The sequence below is a fragment of the Bos indicus genome, chromosome 8 (genome assembly GCF_029378745.1).
Source record: "Bos indicus isolate NIAB-ARS_2022 breed Sahiwal x Tharparkar chromosome 8, NIAB-ARS_B.indTharparkar_mat_pri_1.0, whole genome shotgun sequence".
In the NCBI taxonomy this organism is placed as follows: Eukaryota; Metazoa; Chordata; class Mammalia; order Artiodactyla; family Bovidae; genus Bos; species Bos indicus.
In genome coordinates this window covers 103,746,302-103,769,761 of record NC_091767.1, presented here as the reverse complement: position 1 = coordinate 103,769,761, position 23,460 = coordinate 103,746,302, and the positions used below count along the sequence as shown (strand labels likewise).

Below are 23,460 nucleotides of genomic sequence, written 5' to 3'. Positions count from 1 at the left end.
AAGAAGACTAAAAAATAAATCTTTATTCCAGAAAGTTATATGCTCAGCCACAAACTGGAGGTTCTGTTAATAAGGGGAAAGCAGCAGACGGAAACTGGAAAACAACTGGTAGTTTCTGCTGCAAGTCCAAACAGGTTTTGGCTCAAACAGACCTAGTTTGATCCATGGTTCAGCCAGGAAGAGCTCAACTTATAAACTTGGAAAAATTCTTTCCTTCTTCAGGCCTTAGTGTTCCTGTCTATAGAATGAGGGCAAGGGAGAGAGTTGGTCTGCATGGCCTCTTAACCTCTTTCTGCCTCTTCCCTTTCCTGAATCATAGACTGAAGATTCTGAACAGCTTAGCCTTCCATCCTCAGGTTAGCCATCCATTTATAAATAGGTATATAAATATATTTAAATATATATTTATAAATATGTCTATCTATAAACCTGGGTGACATTTCCTCTTGGGTCTGAAAGCACTTAGTGAACAAAAGGACAAATGCCAAATATAAACCTGTGTTGGATAAAGAGGGAGATCTACCTGAGTACTCTCATTGCTGCTTTCCGAGTTGCATAGAAGTGGCTTTCTCGGGAGCCTAGAAGCTTCTAAGTCTGACCTTAGCTATAACCCACAGGCACCTGGTAGTGGTCAGAGAACAAAGATCAATTTATACCACTCAACTCCTGCCCCATATCCAGGGCAAAGAAGCTATACGATCCAAAAGGATTTGAGACAGGAGCAGTTAGATATTCAAAACCCAGCCAGGCAACATTTATGTGACTCTGTTTAGAGCGGGAAGAGAGAACAAACATATTTTAATTTACCACCATCAAATGGTGAGGGACAGGGAGGCCTGGCGTGCTGCAATTCATGGGGTCACAAAGAGTCGGACACGACTGAGTGACTGAACTGAACTGAACTGAACTGAACTGATACGCACTTTATAAAGAGACAGTAAACCTTTGATCAGAGTCTAATTAAGGTCTTCTTCACATCTTTTAAAGCCTTACAATTCTGTGATGAAAGAAACTATCCACTTCCCTCTGGGTTAGGACAATATCATAAAGCTTTCAAATCTTAGAGTAAAAGCCTCTTCCATCTGACAGGTATAAGAACCTCTTCTTCCAAAATAAGCCTACTAATCTCAATATGCCTGGGGAGTTGGCAAACTGTCCTGAAATTGGTTATAAGGCTAAGCGAAAAATCACCATGAAAAGGACAGAGTCTTAAGTTGATACTTTCCAATCTTTCTTTATAAGGAGCAACCTCTAATTTATCTAGTTGAAGAGACACCTGATGGAGTTCAGGTGGTCAGGTGTTAGAAATGGAAGAGTTGCTCTATGTTACACACAGATGTATTGTCACTTCTAATGGTGCAACTTTGCCCAACAGTAGACCAGAGAAAATACTGGAAGAAGGTATGTGGATACACCAGTAGACTGTCCAAATCCACTGATTTAGAAAACTTGAATCTCTCTTTCTCAACTCTTTTAATGTTTTTCTCCGTAAGACTTTGTTCTTTGTCTTGTAACATGCTTCTTTTCTATCCCCCTACTGCTTGACACTATACATTTTTTGACGTCTCCTCTGTTTCTTTCAAGCGTCAAGGCAACAATAAATATAGTTTCTTGTGTGCATGCATGCTGTCATGTCCAACTCTTTGTGACTCCATGAACTGTGTCCTTTCAGGCTCCTCTGTCCATTGGATTTCCCAGGCAAGAATACTGGAGTGGTTGCCAATTCCTCCTTCAGGGGATCTTCCTGGCCTAGGGATCCAACCTATGTCTCTCCTGCAGCTCCTGCACTGGCAGATAGATTCTTCACCACTGAGCCACCTGCGAAGCCCCATATAGTTTCTTACTCAAATGCTATTAAAGTGTATTTATACACCATCCTCCATGTATAAATGGCACTCTGCTGGGATCCGTACTATAAAGACACACAATAAACAACACTGATATTCAGAAATCGGGGGGTGGGGAAAAGGTGAGGTCTCAAGCTTGCCTTTATCATCCAGTTGTCACTCCATCACCATCTGGACCAGGTGCTTTGTGAGCACAAAAGCTCAAGAAGAGAGCACAGAGAGGTGGGTGGCCACATAAAGGCAGCCTGGTAAGACCTTGGGGAATGTACAGTGTCCTTCCAAAATACACCGCACAGCGCGATTCAACAAGCAATTTTATAGAAGCTCATTCTTTTTGCCTTGGGCAAGGTGGGAATTGTGGGTCCCATTTCAGAGATGAGCAAATGAGACTCAAAGACGGTGAATGACTTGCCATGAGTGGAAAGGCAGAAAGCTGAATCCACATAAGGGTAAGTAATCTTTCAGACCATGGATCTAGCAAATGATTTGGTACAAAAGGAAAACACCCTTGAATGAATAGGGAAAGCCCACATTTTAACCCTGGATTAGACGCCACCCTGTGCTGCCTATAGCTCCTTCTTTTCTAGCCACTGTTTCAAAAGAGGAGGAAGAACAAAATTCAGCACTAAGAGGGAGTTCTCGAGAACTGGCCTACACTGTAGCACTGTCCCGTGGGCTGCGCTCAGGTGAGAGGGACATGTGTAGGAGTATGCATCGCCTCTTTGGAAGCCAGTCCTTTTCAGTTGCTGCCCAAGAAGCCCCAGAAGGAAGCCCTCGGGTTCTGCTCCACAGCAAACAGTGTCACTGCTAAGTTTCAGTGTAATAAAGAGATGATTCAGGCATTACTCAGAGAAACCGCAGCATTTCAGATGTTCTCCTGGACCACAGCATGTACAGTGATGCGAGCTTCGTCTTCCTGCCACAGCCTTTGCATTTAGTGTCAGATCTGAGTAATAAGTGACATATTAAATGACTGGTGACAATGTTTACCCTTCCTCCATCCCCACCCCCACTGCACTCAGAAGTCAGCCAACATGACAAAATTTCAGTGCCAAGACCTTCACCGAGAACAGTGAAACTTTGAGTCTCTCCGTTTTCCCACAAGTCTCAAAGCGATACTGGAAATTTTTTTTCTTTGTCCCCAGTGTAATCGAAAAATATGTTTTTATTTAGAAGCAATACAAAAGTCAAGCCTATTTTTAGAATGTGAGATTACAGAGGAGGATTTTTCCAAAAGGTTCCAAAGTAACAATTATGTAAGAGCCACAAAAGGATTTTATTTGTGACCATCACCTTGGGGCTTTGAAGGAAGTCTAGGGGTTGAGATTCCTGGAAATTGAGAAGCCCAAATATTTTGAAAGAATAAGCCCAATTTTGGGCTCAAATAGTATGGGCAAGAGATGAGTTTACATCTAAAATGATGCCCTTCTACAAGATGCTTAGAAAATAAACATAAATCCAGTTCTTAATATTTATTATATAGGCCACAGACATCATGATGTACATCAAATCAATATTTCCTAGACTCCATTTATTCAAATATCATTGTTGGATCTGCCTATTATCTAGTATTCCTTTATATTTTTCTTTAAGACATCTCATTATTTTACACTAAAACCAATGTACCATAAGAGGATAAGTCAACATAAAAAGTTGAATAAAAACAAAATAACGGGCTGAGATTCTGGTATGATGCTGTCACCTGCAAAAACTCTGAGGGTGCCATTTTCTTTTTGTTATTAAAAGGAGATTGTCAACTTTCCGTAGGCATTACAGAGTGGGTAACATCTAACTAAGACTCAAAATGGATCAAAGATCTACATGTAAGAGTTAAAACTATACAATTCTTAGAAGAAAATATGAGAGTAAATCCTTATGACCTTAGGTTAGGTAATTGATTAAATATGACATCAAAAACGTAAAATGAAGACATACAGATGGCTAACAAACACATGAAAAGATGCTCAACATCACTCATTATCAGAGAAATGCAAATCAAAACCACAATGAGGTACCATTTCACACCAGTCAGAACGGCTGCAATCCAAAAGTCTACAAGCAATAAATGCTGGAGAGGGTGTGGAGAAAAGGGAACCCTCTTACACTGTTGGTGGGAATGCAAACCAGTACAGCCACTATGGAGAACAGTGTGGAGATTCCTTAAAAAACTGTAAATAGAACTGCCTTATGACCCAGCAATCCCACTACTGGGCATACGCACCGAGGAAACCAGAATTGAAAGAGACACGTGTACCCCAATGTTCATCGCAGCACTGTTTCTAATAGCCAGGACATGGAAGCAACCTAGACGTCCATCAGCAGATGAATGGATAAGAAAGCTGTGGTACATATACACAGTGGAGTATTACTCAGCCATTAAAAAGAATACATTTGAATGAGTTCTAATGAGGTGGATGAAACTGGAGCCTATTATACAGAGTGAAGTAAGCCAGAAAGAAAAACACCAATACAGTATACTAACACATATATATGGAATTTAGAAAGACGGTAATGATAACCCTATATGTGAGACAGCAAAAGAGACACAGATGTATAGAACAGTCTTTTGGACTCTGTGGGAGAGGAAGAGGGTGGGATGATTTGGGAGAATGGCATTGAAACATGTATAATATCATATATGAAATGAATTGCCAGTCCAGGTTCGATGTACGATACAGGATGCTCAGGGCTGTTGCACTGGGATGACCCAGAGGGATGGTACAGGGAGGTGGGAGGGGGGTTCAGGATGGGGAATATGTGTATACCCGTGGCAGATTCATGTTGATGTATGGCAAAACCAATACAATATTGTAAAGTAATTAACCTCCAATTAAAATAAAAAAATTTATATTAAAAAAAAATAAGCAACAAAAGAAAAACTGGTTAAGTGAACTTTATCAAAATTTAAAATTTTGTGCTTCAAAGGACACCATCAAGAATGTGAAAAGACAATCAACAGAATGCAAGAAATATTTGCCAACCATATACCTGACAATGGTCTAATATCCAGGATATGTAAATAGCTCTTAAAATTCAACCATAAAAAGGCAATCCAGTTTTTAAATGGGTAAAGGGGCTTAACAGACATATCTACAAACAAATGGCCAATACATACATGAAAAGATGCTCAATATGGTTAGTCATTAGGACACAAATCAGAACTACAATGAGATACTATTTATACTCACTAAGATGGTTAAAATAAAAAAAAAGACAATAACAAGTGTGTTGAGAATATAAAGCAAATGAAATCTTCATACACTGCTGAGAGCAGTACCACTTTGGAAACAGTTTGGCTATTTCTAAAAGGTTAAAACTAATTTACTATATGATTCAACAAATTCACTTCCAGGTATATATATCCAAGAGAAAAGAAAACACATGTCCACAGAAAAAAATAACCTGCATATATTCGTGGCAATATTTTCCATAGAGCGAAAAATTGGAGACAACCAAAATGTCATCAATAGACAAGTAAACAAATGTGGTATATCCTTACAATGGAATATTATTTGACAACACAAAGAAATGAGGAACTGATACATGTCACAACCTGGACGAACCTTAAGAAGATAAATCACATTATATGATTTAATTTATATGAAATGTCCTGGATAGGTAAATCCAGAGAGACAGAAAGCAGATTAGCGGTTGCCAAGGGCTGCAAAGTAGGAGGGATGGAGAGTGACTGCTCATGGGTATGGAGTTTCCTTTTGGGGTGATGCAAATATTGAAAATTAGACAATGTTGCCCAGTTCTGTGAACATACTGAAACTACTGACTTGTACATCATAGAAGAACAAATTTTGTAGCATATGAATTATATCTCAATAAGCTATCACTTTAAAAACTGAATTTTAAAAAATAATCCAATCAGAAAGTGGGTAAAGAACATGAAGACATTTCACCAAAGAGGATATGTGGGTGACTAACAAGCATGTGAAAAGATGTTCAACATTAGTAGCTATTAAGAAAATGAACATTAAAAGCACAATGAGATACCAGGTCATACCTATTAGAATGGCTAAAATTTAAAAAGTGGGAAAAAAAAAAAAAAAAACCTGGAGAAGAGGCGAGAAATATAAACTGACACAGTCTCTCTGGAAAATCATTTGGTCACCAGCAAAGCCCATACACAATTCCCAAGAAATAAAAATAGAATCTGGGTAACAAAATAAAATCTAACCTTTTTTCCTTTTCCTTTGCGCTTCATGGAGCTTTACTTTCTCACAGGCTACCACTAACAGAGGCCTCCACCGGGCACTTCACAGCAGAGTTCTTAGTGAGAAACCATGGCGGCAGCCGACACTGCAGCTCGGGGCCGCGTTTATTAGGACTGCACACGGCACTGCTATTCAAGATGGCGGCTATGAGCCGTGCGCAGAGAGGCTGTGCCTGGTGCCGCGCTCTGGAGCATGCGCAGTAAAGCTGTGCTTGACCCTCCCCCCACAGATGAGCGATTCCCTACAAAGCAGCGCGTCCTTATGGCCTGAGGGGCACGCAGAGAGCATGGACTCCCAAGCGGGAGCTGGCACCTCTGCTGTTGTTGTTATTGCTGTTGTTGTTTATTTTTTGGCCACCATGGCATGCAGGATTTTAGTTCCCTGATCGGGATGGGACCTGCACCCCCTGAAGTGGAAGTGCAGGCATTCTTTGATCCAAGAATAAAACTTTCACAGACTTTCCTGGTGGCTCGGTGGCTAAAAACCCATGCTTCCACTTCAGGAAGCACCAGCACTCATTTGATCCCTGTTCAGGGAACTAAGATCCTACATGCCATGCCTGAGGTGTGGTGGCAAGGGGGCCTTTCCTTTGCTTCTGAACTCAAATCAGTCTCATTCTATTGGAGGCAGGATGACCCTTGTTTGGGGACCAACTCGGGTAAGCTGGTACCAATTGGACACTTACTTGCAGAACTAAAAATGGATTGACCATACAATCCAGAAATTGTGCTCTTGGGCATTTACCCCACAGAAGTAAAAAAACTTACCTTCACCCGGAAACTAGTTTATGAATGTTGACAGTAGTTTCACTTGTAATGGCCAAGAACTAGAAACCACTCAAATGTTTCTCAGTTGGTGACTGCTTAAACAAACTGTGGCACATTCACACTGCACATTATGAGTCAGCAATGAAAAGGAATAAACTATTGATACACGCCAAAACTTAGATGAATCTCAAGGAAATTATGCTGAGTGAAAAAAAAACTAACAAAGATACATGCATACTCTGTGTTTCCATTTGTGAAAACTCATGAAATGACATAATTCTAGAAATGGGGCACAGATCAATTGTTTCCAGGAGTTAGAGATGGTGGGGAGAGGGAGTATCGTGTCTATAAAGCAGCAGCACAAAGGAACTTGGTCGTGATGGTAGTTATGTCTTGGTTGTGGTGGCAGTTACATGAAGCCGCATGTGGTAAACTTGCATGCAGCTGTATACATACATTGGAGAAGGCAATGGCACCCCACTCCAGGACTCTTGCCTGGAAAATCCCACGGGCGGAAGCCTGGTGGGCTGCTGTCTATGGGGTTGCACAGAGTCGGACACGACTGAAGTGACTTAGCCATAGCCGTATACATACATACACGTATGAGTATATACAAAACTGGTGAACATCAAATGAGCTTAGTGGATTGCACCAATGTTAATTTCCCGGTTTTGGTATCATTAGTAATACTAGATGTTAACATTGGACGAGTCTGAGTAAAGGATTCATGGAAACTATGCTCTTTTCTTTGCAACTTCCTGGGAATTTGTAATTATTTCAAAATAAAGTTTTAAAACCTAAATTTATCCTTATCCAAAATATAGTCTTCCTGAATTCTCTAATTCCACATCCACAGCTGTGACACCATCAGCCCAGACTCAACCTTCACTCTCCATATCCAATAATAATAAAAACAGGCCACATTTATTGAATGCTTCTTCTCTACCAGGCACTACAGTTGGCCTTCCATATCCAAGGGTTTCACATCCACAGATTCAAGCAACCATAATAGAAAAAGAGAAAAAGAAAAAATCTGGAAAGTTCCAAAAAGCAAAACTTGAATTTGTCACTCTCTAGCAACTATTTACATGGCATTTACATTGTGTTGGGTATTACAAGTAATCTAGAAATGATTTAAAGTATACAGGAGGATGTGTTTAGATTATATGCAAATACTACACCATTTTTGGAGAAGGCAATGGCACCCCACTCCAGTACTCTTGCCTGGAATATCCCATGACGGAGGAGCCTGGAAGGCTACAGTCCATGGGGGTCGATAAGAGTCAGACACTACCAAGTGACTTCACTTTCACTTTTCACTTTCACGAATTGGAAAAGGAAATGGCAACCCACTCCAGTGTTCTTGCCTGGAGAATCCCAGGGACCGGGGAGCCTGGTGGGCTGCCGTCTCTGGGGTTGCACAGAGTCGGACACGACTGAATCGACTTAGCAGTAGCAGCAGCACACCATTTTATATAAGGACTTCAGCATCCTCAGATTTGGTACCCTTGGGTGTCCTGGAGACAATCCTCCCTCAGATACAGAGGAACAACTATATACTTACAACATTCCATGAATGGTCTAAGGCGGTACTCACATGAACACTCTTATAATTCCCATTTTAAAGGTAAAAGAACTGAGGATGAGAGGGGTAAGTTACCATGGCAGGCTTCTCATGCAGGCAGCCCAACTCCAGAGCCCACACCCTCTGGAATCATCAGGTTCAAAATCCACCCATTCATCTTAGGCCATTGCCTTAGTTCAAGAGTTCATTATTCTCTTCCTGGACTAGGAAGTAGTACAGGAGCCTGCTGATTAGACTCCTATCTCAGATCCAAGAGGAAACAAGCAACCATACCATATATTCTTGAACGATAAACCATCCCAAACAGAAGACAATCTCCCAATTTCTCCATGCAAAGATTTTTTTAAGTCTTTTGGGCAACTCGAATATATAAACATTTAGTGCTATGAGTGAAAAAACCAGGCATTTATTTAATGTCTTATGGAAAAACCCAAATGAAATTTTTGCCTAATTCAATACAAGGATTCAATATAGGATGTTTGTATACAGTGGCATATAATATAAAATCTATTAACTTGGAAATACTGCTATTCTCATTCTCCCGTTTTCTGAAATGATTTCATTCAAATACTTCTCACATATCTCTAACATTAGTATCCTTAAAATTTTCATAAAATTTTCATCTAACAGAGGTTTCCAGAGTATACTGTCTTCATTTCTAAGCTATTTTAAAAATAATCCTTTTGACCCCATCAATAATACTGTCCTTGAAAAGCTAAAAGATACATTTATACAAGCATCAACAAAAGTTAGGTTTTTAATATTTGTTCTGTAAGTCAGTAGTTTCGATGCTGGCTGCAACTTTAAAGTCATACTATATTATAAATCTCAAGGTTGGTAAGAGGCTACATCTTAATTGTTCTCAACAGGAAAAGGAAATAATTATGTGAAGTGATAAATGTGTTAGCTAACACCATCCTAGTAATCATATTGTGGTAGATAAATATATCAAACCATATATTTGATACAAAATGTACAAACACTGTTGTACATCTCAAACTTACATAAACATATGTCAATTATATCTCAATTTTTTAAAGGGTGGTGGGGAGAAATTATCTGGGGAGTTTTTAAAATTCCCATTGCCCAGAAATAGTGATTTTATTGGCCTGTAAAGTGGGCACTGGGCGTGGCATTGTTCTTTTGGCCACTCTGCACAGCGGGTGAGATCTTAGTTCCTCGCTGGAGACTGAACCCGCAACCCCTGCAATGAAAGCTCAGTGTCTTAACTACCTGATCACCAGGGAATTCCCAAGCTTGACATTTTTAAAACTTCTGCAGCCTTTGCAAGAATCACCACTTACGTGTATAATAAACAATCTCCACAACGTAATTTAGTAGTTCTCAGTCTTGATTACATATGAGAATCACCTGGAAAGCTTTTTAAAAATACTTATGCCAGGGTCCACCCACTGCTCCAGCCCTCCCCACCCCCAACCAGGATTCTAATTTATCTGGAATTAAGCCCCAGGGTGTTTCTACATTTTAAAAATATCTCAGATGAATCTCACTTTACAGCCAGAGTTGAGAACCGTCAACATTACTACACTTAGGAGGATTTCTTTACAAATGAGGTTTAAAAGTCTGTTTCGGTTAGGGCACCTCCCACTCCCACAACAACATCTAGCCACCCTCCACCAGGACACCAAAAACTGGGTGGAATCTTTGCTCCTTTCTGTTCCTTTTGTTTCAGGTGGCTTCCAGAAGCATCAAAAGATAGCACTGATTGAGAACATTTCAACCTAATTTGGCTTCCCTAAATAGAACTTGGTTGTTCCAAATAAAGGAATTGAGAGTGCCCCCCAAAGGGCTCAAATATAAAATATGCCTTTTCCTAGAAGATAGATTGGGAAGAGAATGCCACTTTATTTTTGCACCTATCATTAACAACAACCATTTCTTGAATGTTTACTATACCTAGGCACCGTGTTAAAGGTTTGCCTGATCCCATTTAATCCTAAAACTATAATTTCCAATTAAATAATAATAATTATTGCCATTTTAAAACCGAGATGCAAAGTACATTTGCCTGAGGTTACCCCCCAGCTGGGTATGAGACAGAACCTGGACCCAGGTCTTCTGCATCCAGTGCTCTACTGCCCCCTTCTGCCCAGCCATCCTCAAGAAGCCTTCACAAGAGGCACCAAGACTTCCATCCCAAGTGCCCGAAGGACATGGCATTGTGGACGAGGGAAGGACCACGAGAGGATCAGCAGACACCCTTCGCCCTTCCTGCACTGACCATCAGCCAAACCCCTCTGTCCCCAACATTCCCTGGTTCCCAGGCTCTGTGACATCACAGACAGCCCCATCTCTGCTCTGCCAGCTGCAGGTGAGTGAGGCTCAAGAGTTAGGTCTTAGAGCAGGAGGGGCATTTTTTCTCTATTTAAAGGGACATCGTCTCCATCACGCCTTTTCACTTTGCTCCAGGAAGCAGAGGCCATCTCTCTTACCTTGATCCCACTGCTCTGGGTCCCAGCCTCCCCACCTGTGTTGAATGACCCCCCCCCCACCCCCCACCAAGGGCTCCTCCAGCTCCAGAAGTCCTCCTCATCACACAGAAGTGTGACCTCATCAATCTTTCCTGTTCTGGTCAAAGTGCTCCAGGGTCACTGGAGACCTGAAGTTCACAGTCACAGCAGGGAGGGGTGGGGGTGGCGGGGTGGGTAACCTGATGGCCCTTTTCTTTAGCTCCTGCTTCCATCTAGAGGAGGGCATTGGCAGTGCAAGAAACACCACACCCAGCCCACCGAGCCAAATCAAGCCCACATTTTCATCAGAATCAGCTTTTACAATTACTGAGCCTTTCCAATGTGCCAGACAGCTGTGCTAAGCACCTCCCATTACTATTCAATCCTCAAGACCACATTCAAGGGTAGATACTATTATCATTCCCAGCTTACAGATATGAAAACAGAGGTTCAGGAGAGTTATATTCTTTTAAATTTCATAGCTAATAAGTAGTGAGTCCTTAGGAATTATATCCCCAAAAATGTGCTTGTAATTGCTACACTGCCCTTCCTAAGATCCTCTCCATTTCTGAAGAGGGTTCAAAAGTTCAAAACTCTTAGTTATAAACACTTAGAGGAGAAAGTGGTTCTACCTGTCTCCTCAGTGAACTGCTGGGGAGTAAAAATATGAAAATCATCAGTACTAGATTCAGATAAACTTATATTTGAAAATTTTTGCTGTGCTGCTACTACGGAGAGATCCTCAAGACACTGGGTATGTATAAGCTGCTTTAGAAGAAGAGATTTCCATTTTGTTCCATTCAGTGTGTGGAACAAAATCTGACTTTAGTTACACAAGGGAGACCTACGCTTTGATGACAAAGTCTCCGAGCAAAACTAATGGCTGGTGTCTTAAGGGTTTGTGAAGGCGCTGAGTTTGTGGTATTTCAGAGGCAGGAGTGCCTAGGGATGGCAGACCATCGGCCATGAAAGTGTTAACTACTGTCTGTTACTTTCAGGAGAATGGTCATTGAGGTAAAAGTTCATTAACAGATTGAAGGCTTTAAACAGGTCCTGGTGATTATCTGTTATCAAGGTTACAGAGCGATTGGTCTTCACTTAGAAGTGTAGGAACTCCCCCTTTTGGCCCTTCCTAAACCAAAATTGCCGGAGAAGGCAATGGCAACCCACTCCAGTACTCTTGCCTGGAAAATTCCATGGGCAGAGGAGCCTGGTAGGCTGCCGTCTATGGGGTCGCTAAGAGTCGGACATGACTGAGCGACTTCACTTTCACTTTTCACTTCATGCATTGGAGAAGGAAATGGCAACCCACTCCAGTGTTCTTGCCTGGAGAATCCCAGGGATGGGGGAGCCTGGTGGGCTGCCATCTATGGGGTCGCACAGAGTCAGACACGACTGAAGCGACTTAGCAGCAGCAGCAGCAAACCAAAATTGCAGGAGATACTCTTGGGGATTGTACAGATCTTCACCACTGTTACTGACTTTCCTTAAAGACACAGTTCCAGTTTTCCACTTACAGGGATCTGGTGTTCAGTTTGAGCATCAACCAGCCTGATGTCTTCTTGTTTCTGTCCTTAAATTATCTGCAGAACCATATATCGGGCCAGTTGCTGCATAGAAGTATTCAACTCTCTGGACAAGAGGCAATGGATGACTAAGACAATTCAAACCTGTGAGCTATGGATTTTCAATTGGTGGTTTGTGCCCTAGGGTGTGAGCAGAGAAGGCAATGGCAACCCACTCCAGTATTCTTGCCTGGAAAATCCCATGGCTGGAGGAGCCTGGTGGGCTGCATTCCATGGGGTCGCTAGGAGTTGGACACGACTGAGCGACTTCACTTTCACTTTTCACTTTCATGCATTGGAGAAGGAAATGGCAACCCACTCCAGTGTTCTTGCCTGGAGAATCCCAGGGACAGGGGAGCCTGGTGGGCTGCCATCTATGGGGTCGCACAGAGTCAGAAATGACTGAAGTGACTTAGCAGCAGCAGCAGGGTGTGAGCTGTTTTGTACTATGTCAGTAAACGTGAAGGAAAATGAGCACTTTGTGCTGTCCACCTCCTTTGGAGGGCTCACTGTCCTCAAAAGTCTAGGGTATTGATAACTCCATAAAGACGTTTTTTCCTTTCCAACACTGTGTAAGTCCACGGAGGTTACTGGGGAACTGGACACTTGGAAAGGTCCATGTAGTCATCAAAAAAAGAAAAACAGTCGCAGTTAGCATTGAAGACTGATGTTCCTACAAGAAATAAACCATGTCACCAATCAAGCAGTATCATTGTCCACTTTCATCAACTTTATTTGCAAGTTTAGAGGAAGGACAGGCAGGTGTTGAGTGCTAAGGCTCCTTAGAACGGCATCACTAGACAAGTCTGGACATTTGACCTTTGGCCATAATGGAACATGAGTTCTTCTAATGGTCTTTCTGCTCAAAGTATATGCAAGTATCTTCATCCATAGAATCCATATTCCCTAAGAACAGAGGAAATTTTGGTCCTGTTTTTATTTCAGAAACCAACTGTTTTATCTAGGAGGTCTTAAGTCATTTTGATTTCTAGTTAATATTTTAGGACTATTTGAAAATAACTTAGAGATCTAAATTGACATTTCTCATTCCAATTTATTGTCTCGAAGTCCACATTTCAGGTCTAAGTCCTTTGCAAGAAGAAAAGAAAAGTTTCCCTTAAGCTGTCGGTTTACCCCAGAATGTCCTGAAGTTTGTTCAGCCTCCTATTGATTCATCTTGGTTTTGTTTGCAATTCTGAATCTTTGTCCAAACTACCTTTCCCTTAAGAGAAAAGTTTTTATTCTTTTTTTAATAGCTTCTGAAATAATTTTATGTGGCATATTTTCTGTTTCTACACTTCTCAAGCCCTTGACTCTTTTAGGAATTATGCATGTGTGCTAAGTTGCTTCAGTTGTGTCCAATTCTTTGTGACTTCATGAACTGTAGCCCACCAGGCTCCTCTGTCCATGGGAGTCTCCAGGAAAGAATACTGGAGTGGGTAGCCATTTCCTTCTTCAGGGGACTTTCCCAACCCAGCAATCGAACCTGCATTTCTTATGTCTCCTGCATTGGCAGGCGAGTTTTCTACCATTAGTGTCACCTGGGCGGAGAAGGCAATGGCACCCCACTCCAGTGCTCCACCAGGCTCCTCCGTCTATGGGATTTTCCAGTCAAGAGTACTGGAGAGGGTCGCCAGTGCCTTCTCCGTCCCCCATGTTGAAGGTTAACAATTAAGTGAACTAACTGATACAAGTGTGATAATTCAGGGCAATAGTAGCTGAATAACAGAACCCTGAACTGGACTGCAACTTTCTGTTCTGAAATTTGGCATGATTCTAAATATTTCTCCTCAACTCAGCTCTCATCAGATTTTAAATTCAACCTCTATGGACCCACCTTCTTGTACAGGAGTTTTAGAGGAATATTGTGCAATGTTGACTGTTCGTTTCTATAGAAATGCCCCATAAAGAAAGTTTATGTAAGCAGTTAGGGAAAGGAACAAGAGAAGTTTAAGTGGGTGATAAAGATAAACCTGGGCTCTCCTGGTGGCTCAGACAGTAAAGAATCTGCCCAAACTGCAGAAGACCTGGGTTCGATCCCTGGGTCAGGAAGATCCCCTGGAGGAAGGCATGGCAACCCACTCGTCTTCTTGCCTGGAGAATTCCATGGACAGAGGAGCCTGGCGGGCAACAGTCCATGGGGTTGCAAAGTCGGACACGACTCTTTGTGCACTATTAACATGTGCACAAAGATAATGCTTCGTGGAGGAAGAGTGAGAGATGAAATGAAGCAAGTTTCAGGTTTGAGAAGGAGTAAGATTTTTTTTCTTCTTTCTGGGGTCAGAGTATATCAATCAAAGAAGCCTTCTATTAAGTATCTGAGTTTTTGTCTTCTCTCTTTTCTACTGTGCCTCTTGAATCTATTATTTTTGACACTGAAAGTTTGCCATAATGGACATTGTCATTTTAAGTCATCTAGCAAAATTTTTGTCATTAAGATAAACACATCAGAGTACATTGAATGAGACTATATATACAAAGCAAGAGTTTTTCTGGAAAAAGGCGGCAATTTCATATAGATGAGACCATGAGAAACAGGAAAGAATACACTGTGCTCTGCTTAGTAGCTCAGTCATGTCTGACTCTCTGCAACCCCATAGACTGTGGCCCGCCAGGCTCCTCTGTCCGTGGGGATTTTCAAGGCAAGAATACTAGAGTCTGTTGCCATGCCCTCCTCCAGGGGATCTTCCCAACCCAGGGATTGAACCCAGGTCTCTCCAATTGCAAGCAAATTCTTTACCATCTAAGCCACCAGGGAAGCCCAAGAATACTGAAGTGGGTATCCTATCCCTTCTCCAGGGGATCTTCCCAACCCAGGAATCAAACCAGGGTCTCCTGCATTGCAGGCAGATTCTTTTATCAGCTGAGCTACCAGGGAAGCCCAAAAGAATACACTACAGTTAGTCAAGAGTTTATACTTTGCATGGCATCTTGAATTTCTTGGCCAAGGAGAACCTTAAAGAGTTCATATGATCTATGCCCTGGAAATCACTAATTCCAGAATACAGGCTGAGAAAAGTGACCATTCATAGATGCTTTAACCTCTGAGCCACCAGGGAAGCCCCTTTAACAAGATAGACATGTGCTTATGAAGGTTTGGAGATACCCAAGGCAAAACTTTAGCAATTCCCTTCCTACAAACTGACCACCAGTCTAACAGACCTCCAACCATTAGATCCCAGGGCTGCCTGGTGGGGTGGTGGGGGGTGGCGGGGGGAGGGGGTGGCTGGCTAGACTTAAAGCCTCCATTCCCTCCTATGAAGCACTGCCTTCTACACTCACATACATGAGGTAATCTAGAACAGAGAAAAACCCCATGAAGCAAGAGTTTATATAAGTAGATGAAGAGAACTGAAACTACAGCAAGCAGCAGAAGAATCTGTATTAATGGCAAGCGTATTTGCTAAATGATGCATCTCCAAAACAAAAGATCTGATTGCCTCATATTAACGTCCATTTGTTTATAAATCCTAAGAAAATAAAACAAATTCATTAAAGAGTCAGTGAAATACGTCACAGCTCAAATTATGACAGAAAACTCAATTGGCAGCAGATCCAAAGGACTATCAGAGATTGAGGCTGCTGCTGCTGCTAAGTCGCTTCAGTTGTGTCAGACTCTGTGCGACCCCATAGACAGCAGCCCACCAGGCTCCGCCGTCCCTGGGATTCTCCAGGCAAGAACACTGGAGTCTAGATGGGCCCAGAAAGTACCCTTCTTGGTCCAAGGATCCCACATAGTGGAGACATCTGTATGTGTTTAGTCTGCTGAGGGTATCTAGCCACAATATATAAAGGATGCTATCAACATATTGAATAGCTTATGTGCAGGAAGTTAAAGATTTTTGTATTCATTATTAAGAAGTCAGTTGTGGCTCAGCTGGTAGAGAATCCACCTGCAATGCAGGAGACCTGGATTCGATTCCTGGATTAGGAAGATCCCCTGGAGAAGGGAAAGGCTACCCACTCCAGTATTCTGGCCTGGAGAATTCCTTAGACTGTATAGTCCATGGGGTCGCAAAGAGTCACACACAACTGAGCAACTTTCACTTTCACTTTACTAATAGAAAGCTATTGCCATAATTCAGGGTGGCTTGTTTGGTATCACAGTGGAGAAAGTGAGACAGAAATGCCTACGAATGAGACAACTCATCTACTGAATTGAGTATTGTGAGGGACATCTAACCAATACCATGAGAAGAATTTTCTACAAGGGGGTTTTACCACTGAAAGGGAAAGGAGAACAGGAAGCATCCAGAAACCTGGAAAAGCTGGTACACAATGAAAGAACTTTGGGATGAAAACAAGGCCTTTTTCTGGACTGTCCAAACTAGGAAGATGCTTCAAGTGATCATGCAACCTAACTTCCTCTTATTACTGGTGAGGAGCCTGAGACAAAGAGAGAAGCAAGGACTTACTCAAAGCCACACAGCAAGTTGGTAAGAGTGTGCTTCATCACCATGTTCTCCTGCGACCCAGACCAGCAGAACAGTTTTGTAGCCAACGAGCTACATGAAGGGAATGACCATTGACTAGGCACTTTGAGTACCCAGCGCCACAGAGGTCACTTTGTGTATGTTTAAACCTTTCCATCGGAGAAGGCAATGGCACCTCACTCTAGTACTCTTGCCTGGAAAATCCCATGGATGGAGGAGCCTGGTAGGCTGCACTCCATGGGGTCGCTAAGAGTCGTACACGACTGAGTAACTTCACTTTCACTTTTCACTTTCATGCATTGGAGAAGGAAATGGCAACCCACTCCAGTGTTCTTGCCTGGAGAATCCCAGGGACGGGGGAGCCTGGTGGGCGGACGTCTATGGGGTCGCACAGAGTCGGACACGAGTGTAGTGACTTAGCAGCAGCAGCAAACCTTTCCATTTGCAAAGCAGGCACTGCGATTCCCATTTCCCACAGGATAAAAGTGAGGCTCGAGAAAGTTAAGGAACCCACACCTAGAAACAGAATAGAATACAGGTCTGCAAACACGTTTCTGTGCATCTCTGCATGGCCCAGCATTTTGCTGCAGTGACGTCCGACCTGGAGCATGAGCATTTTTCATCCTCAGTCTTATGTTTATTTAGGAAACAGCCCTGCCCAAGAAACTGGGCTCAAAGATCAGCTGATTCAAAAAGGCAGCCCTGCAAGCAATGCTGAAAGAATAGAGGCTTAAACTCCTTTCCATGGGTAAGAAAATTTTGTATAAAACAGGGGAAATGACTTTAAGAGAACCACTACACTCCCCACTGTAGCTCCATGGGGGAGCTACAAAAGATTGGGGAAAGGAGAAGACTATTATACCTTGGGGGAGGCTGAGCCTATATGACCCCCCTGCTCCCTGCCATCACAGTGAATTTCCAACGGGGCATCTGGAATTCAGGCCCTGGATCCCAAGGGCCCCCATTCCTTTTTCTTCATATTAGCAGCTCACCAAAACCTGGCCTCGAAGATCTTCTCTTCATGCTGCAAATGCTGTGAGAAACCTGATGCTGCAGATGACGCCAAGATCCCCAATCAAACCCAAGAGCTTCAGCTGTTGAAGCATGGTAGGTACCAGGCAAGAATGCCCTGCCCGGCCTCGGGAGACCTCATATTGCTCATCCCCCTCTTGCTGGGATGCCCTCAGATTTCCTTCAGCTTTTGAGTGAATAATGTCAACCTAAAATGAGGTGAAGACTGACCGGCTAAGTAACAAAACTGATAAACAATAGAGCTTAAAATCTTGATACTTACAGTGGGATACTTGGACTAGCAACATCAGCATTCCAGGGAGTTTGTTAGAACTGAACTTTCAGACCCTACTCCAGACCTGCCAAGTCAGAACCATTATTTTAATATGACCTCAGGGAAACCTGAATGTATATCATAGTTTGAGAATCACTTGTCTAAAGACTATAAAGATAGTGCTTAAGAACCCTGCCTTAGGTATATCTATGACTGATTCATGTTGAAGTTTGGCAGAAACCAACAGAATATTGTAAAGCAATTATCCTTCAATTAAAAATAAATAAATTTAATTTTTTTATAAAGTTTTTTTATGATTTTTTATAAAAGTTTGTTTTTTATAAACAAATCAACAGAAAGAGCCCTGCCTTTGGGGCTGAGGTTAAATTCAATCAGCTCTGCTACAGAACTGGACAAGTCAAGTACCCTCTCACTCCGAGCTTGTGTCCTTACCTGTAAAACAGGGATCCTTATACTGTATTATTGCTTTTCAGAATCACTTGGAGGGTTAAAAGAGGGAATGTATAGAAGCAAAAAGCACAGGGCTTGCACAGAGTAGGAATTCAACAAAAGTCAACAAATGAAGACTATAGTATAAGGTATTGGTCAGGAGAAGACAGGCTCTGCTGCTGCAACAAACATGCCTTTAAATCTCAATGGTTTACAAAACAAAAGTGTATTTCTTGCTCATGCAAAGTCTGTTACATATTATTTTTCACCTTTAGCCAAGGCATATGGAACACACAGTTTCCAAGACTATCAGGTATAAGAGGGAAGAGAGAAAGAAGGCATCCTGGCCTTCAGTTTGTAATTATATCCTTCTTAATGATCCAGGACAAAAGATGATAGTGGAGAAGACTGGGGGTCAAAATCAGCAATTTCAGACCCCAAAAAATATGCATTATTGTCAAGATCAGGCAAAGCTAGGACTAACACACAGCTGAGTGGTGAGTGGTGGCATGGTCCTACTAGAGACGTGGCAGTTCAATGGCAGGAAAAAAATTCTCATGGCATATTTTGCCAGAAATCCATACCTAGGAGCCTTTAAAACATTTCCCCTGGGAACATGGGATTGGCCAAAAAGTTCATTCAGGGTTTCCCATGTATTTTATTCCATTGGGTTTTGACCAGCCAAATAATTTCATGATAAAAAAGAAGAATCTTAAAAGCGTCAGCTCCTTTTTCCAAGATGATAGTAAGTACTGAGCCCCTGTTAGATGCAAGGCACTGTCTAGGCACAGGGACCCAGCTGTGACCAGGTAAGTCCCTGACTGTTTCAGAACTTAAACACTAGAAAAGTGGTCTTATTTAAGTCCCATAATAACTCTAAGAAGTGGATCTGATTATCCAGAATGAATGTATTATTTTGCAGTTCTGAAAACAGAGGCAGAGAGAGATGAAGCAATTTGTTCAAGGTAGGCAGCTAGAAAAGAACAGAGCTGTTTATTACAGAACACTGCTTAGTCTGTTGACAAGACTGTGTTACACAAGAATCTAGGAGTATATAAACAAAGTCTTATATACAATGTGCATCACAGTGGTGTTTATGGTAGAGAAATTTGAAAATAGTCTAAACACCCAAAAATAGAATATTGGTTAAATGAATCCTGAATTATCCATAGAATATTATGCAACCATTGTTTTTAAAGCTTACTGACATAAGAAAACAGCTTATGATACGCAGAAAGTAAAAGCATGCATAACATATAGGATGTGATGGACTATGTAAAAATTGTTGTTGCTCAGTCATTAAGTTGTGTCCGACTCTGCCACCCCATGAACTGCAGCACACCAGGCTTCCCTGTCCTTCACCATCTCCCAGATTTTGCTCAAACTCATGTCCATGCAGTTGGTGATGCCATCCAACCATCTCATCCTCTGTTGCCCCCTTCTCCTCTTGCCCTCAAGCTTTCCTAGCATCAGGGTCTTCTCCAATGAGTCAGCTCTTTGCATCAGGTAGCCAAAGTACTGGAGCTTCAGCTTCAGCATCAGTCCTTCCAATGAATATTCAGGGCTTATTTCCTTTAGAATTGACTGGTTTGAGCACCTTGCTGTCCAAGGGACTGTCAAGAGTCTTCTCCAGCACCACAGTTCAAAAGCATCAATTCTTCAGTGCTCAGCCTTCTTTATGGTCCAACTCTGTTAAAAACATCCATAGGCAAACCCTGGAACTGTGATCATATCTGAGGGAAGTGGTGTTTGGGGCATTTTTTTCCTACTTCATATTCTTCAATATTTCCTAAGCTTTTGTATAATGTATATGAATTATACTTATAAATGGGGAAAAGTAAACTTTATGCTTGTAAAGAAATACATATTTTGAATCCAGTACCTGCTTATGAGGGGGGAGAACTTAGAAGACTAGCCATGCTGATTCAGGTACACCTCATTCCATAAGTATCGCCGCCAGTCCATGTGTGCGCTCCAGAGTTGACAAAACACTTTGGCCTCTGTGACCTCCTCTGAGCACCCCACATGACCACGTGGAATTACCATTGCCAGGTGTGCAGAAGGATGAGCTCAACAGACAAAGCCTCAAGCACAGTGATGCAGCACCCTGCATGAGTATGGGGAAAGCCACGCTCCCCTCAGAAAAGACAACTTCTTGTTTCAGCAGCAGTGAGTATGGTGAGTTCGAAACCGGGGCCCTAACGCTGACCGGGAACCTCTTGGGTAGGGAGCCTTGTCCTCATGTCCAAACCCGAGTTCGATACTGAGCTCAGTGGGATGACAGGAGTGGCAGGACTCCTCCCTTTAGGATGCTGCAGTCACATTCTAGAACACACCAGACAGAGCCCAGAGAAAGACCTGCCTGTATGATCCTCCGAGCTGGGAATTACATGAGGAGCAGGAGCCCTGAGAGGAAAGAATACACGTCCATACTTTCCTTCTAAGTCCCCGTGGCAATGTCTTACATGTGTACAGTGTGTGAGTGTTTGCGTAATGTCTGCTTCAGCCTCCAGATGGTAAGTTCCAGGAGGGCAGGGCCTACATGAGTGTCATTCCTCCAAACTCAACCAGATTCATAGCAGATAAACACGCCAAAAAACGCCTGTGCATTGAGAGTCTCCAGGTGGAGGAGGATGCCTCTGAGTCCTGGACTGTAGCCATATCCAGGAAGAAGAAATGTGGCTCCCTTGATGGGCACCGACGCTGTGCCCGGGTGACCTCACATAGCTCACAACCACCCCATGAGGCTGGCTGTTGAGAGGTAAAAGTCCTCCAGCCCAGTCACTTCAGAGGGATTCGCAACAGGGACTTCCCTGGCAGTCTAGTGGTTAAGACTCCACACTTCCAACGAAGGGGGCACAGATTTGATCCCTGGTCAGGAAACTAAGATCCCACATGCCATGCACATGCCACGGGGCACAGTCAAAACAACAACGAAAAGGCTACCAACCCCTTCTTGGAGTAATGTATTTATATGCATTTAATAAAATACACGGAATTAAAAAGGACATCAATTACATATCATATATATGTAAGATAAATAAGATTCCACATTTGAAACAAACAAACAAAATTCTCATAACAGCTAAACCTTCCTTGCAACCAAAATCTCAAAGTCCAATTTCTATAAAAAATCAAAGAGGTCCTGCTGTGCTTGAATTGGGCATGAGTGTCTGGGTGCCCCACTAGCTCCCCTCCCCCCACAGGGCTCCATGGTGCATAGTTTAAAAGCCCATCTCTGATTGTATAGAGGAGGCTTCAGTCCCTAGTGGGAAGGGGCTTTCCCAAAGCTCAGCAGCTGCTGCTGCTGCTAAGTCGCTTCAGTCGTGCTAGACTCCGTGCGACCCCATAGACGGCAGCCCACCAGGTTCCGCCGTCCCTGGGATTCTCCAGGTAAGAACAGTGGAGTGGGTAAGCTCAGCAGAGAGAGGTGGTAATGTCAGAACCAGGCTGGGCCCAGTTCTTCTATTTTCTAGGCCAGTGCATTTCACAAGACAAACTGCTGTCACTTCATGCTCCGATAAGAGTACCAACACGTCCCAGACCGGGAGTGGAGGTGGGGGGGCGGGGGGCACATGACTTACAGACTATTCCAGAATCTGATCCTGAACAGGGATGGAGGTGACCGCAACAGTCCATCCAGGCCCAAAGCAGAGTCTTCGCTCAGTGTTCTTCCCTTTCTCCTTTCAGATGTAAATTTACAAGTTTCCAAAAGAGGGTTTCACAAAAGAAGGCTCAGCCGCTACTCCCAGGATCACTGGCCGTACCAACCATGCCTCATCGGGAGGCCCTGATCATTCTAGACGGCAACCCCCTCGCAGGTCTGGGAGCCTGCGCAGCTGCAGAGAGTTTTCAGGAGAAAGAGGGTGGTGCACCGGGGCCATGAAGACTGATTCGGAAACTCCCTTCCAAGAGGAGAAGATGTCTGAGCCAACGCTGTGCCGCCAACAAGAGTCACTTCAGACCCCAAAAAGCCACTTGGGAGGAGCTGCCTCCAATTAAAGTCTTTGGTGACGTCACAGGACTGTGTACCTCCTCTCTCCCCTCCCCCTTACCCGTACATCCAGTTTATAGAGGAGTTCATCCATGTTTGTTACATGTTGTGGGCCTTTATTTCTTACATCTAGATCCTTGTTCCGTTTCACATTTATCATTATATATATTAGGTATGGATCCATATCTTTTTGGACATTTATTTCAAAGACCATCTTTGGCCCAATCATTTGCGATGACTCCTTTATCCTCATGTACAAAAATTTCATATGTATTTTGCTTTCTTTCTGAAATTTCTATTTTATTCCACTGTAAGTCGGTCTGGTACCACCTCGTCTTATTCCTCCATTTTTTTAAATTTATTTTTTAGTTGAAGGATAATTGCTTTACAGAATTTTTTCTGTCAAACCTCAACATGAATCAGCCAAAGGTATACATATATCCCCTCCCTTTTGAACCTCCCTCCCATCTCCCTCCCCACATTCCTCCATTTTTTTAAAATATAAACATTAGTATCTATTTGTCTAGATCCATTTAAAAAAAAACATTGATATTTTGGGGGATTTGTCTGGCGGTCCAGTGGTTAGGACTGTGCTTCCCAAGCAAGGGACACAAGTTTGATCCCTGGTTGGGGAACTAAGACCCCCACATGCTGTGCAGTGCAGCCAAAAAAAGAAAGAAAGAATTGATATTTTATTGTGACTGTACTAAATTTTAAAAAGACGCTTACTTCTTGCAAGAAAAGTTATGACCAACCTAGATAGCATATTGAAAAGCAGAGACATTACTTTGCCAACAAAGGTCCGTCTAGTCAAGGCTATGGTTTTTCCTGTGCTCATGT

At 42.6% G+C, this 23,460-nt stretch overlaps 1 protein-coding gene across 4 annotated transcripts; it reads left to right on the top strand.

Moving 5' to 3' along the window:
• Positions 1-10,159: 10,159 nt before the first annotated feature.
• Positions 10,160-22,688, top strand: TEX48 (testis expressed 48). 4 transcript variants are annotated; one of them, XM_070795351.1, is made up of 6 exons: positions 10,160-10,754; positions 12,483-12,565; positions 17,537-17,639; positions 17,879-17,998; positions 20,679-20,804; positions 22,317-22,688. In XM_070795351.1, exons 3-6 carry the CDS (start codon positions 17,636-17,638, stop codon positions 22,418-22,420), a joined length of 354 nt encoding a protein of 117 aa, XP_070651452.1. In that variant the 5' UTR covers positions 10,160-10,754; positions 12,483-12,565; positions 17,537-17,635; the 3' UTR covers positions 22,421-22,688. The 4 variants fall into 4 exon arrangements, with proteins under 4 accessions (XP_070651452.1, XP_070651449.1, XP_070651450.1 ...); XM_070795348.1 differs by having other exon boundaries at positions 10,164-10,754; positions 17,876-17,998; XM_070795349.1 differs by lacking the exon at positions 10,160-10,754 and adding an exon at positions 10,987-11,647 and having other exon boundaries at positions 17,876-17,998.
• Positions 22,689-23,460: the final 772 nt, after the last annotated feature.

What these genes read in the sequence shown, in the direction of transcription:
- TEX48 (XM_070795348.1), top strand. An exon ending in GCTTCAGCTGTTGAAGCATG is followed by an intron (nt 17,999 to 20,678) that starts GTAGGTACCAGG and finishes TACCATTGCCAG; the next exon opens with GTGTGCAGAAGGATGAGCTC. An exon ending in TTTCAGCAGCAGTGAGTATG is followed by an intron (nt 20,805 to 22,316) that starts GTGAGTTCGAAA and finishes TTCTCCTTTCAG; the next exon opens with ATGTAAATTTACAAGTTTCC.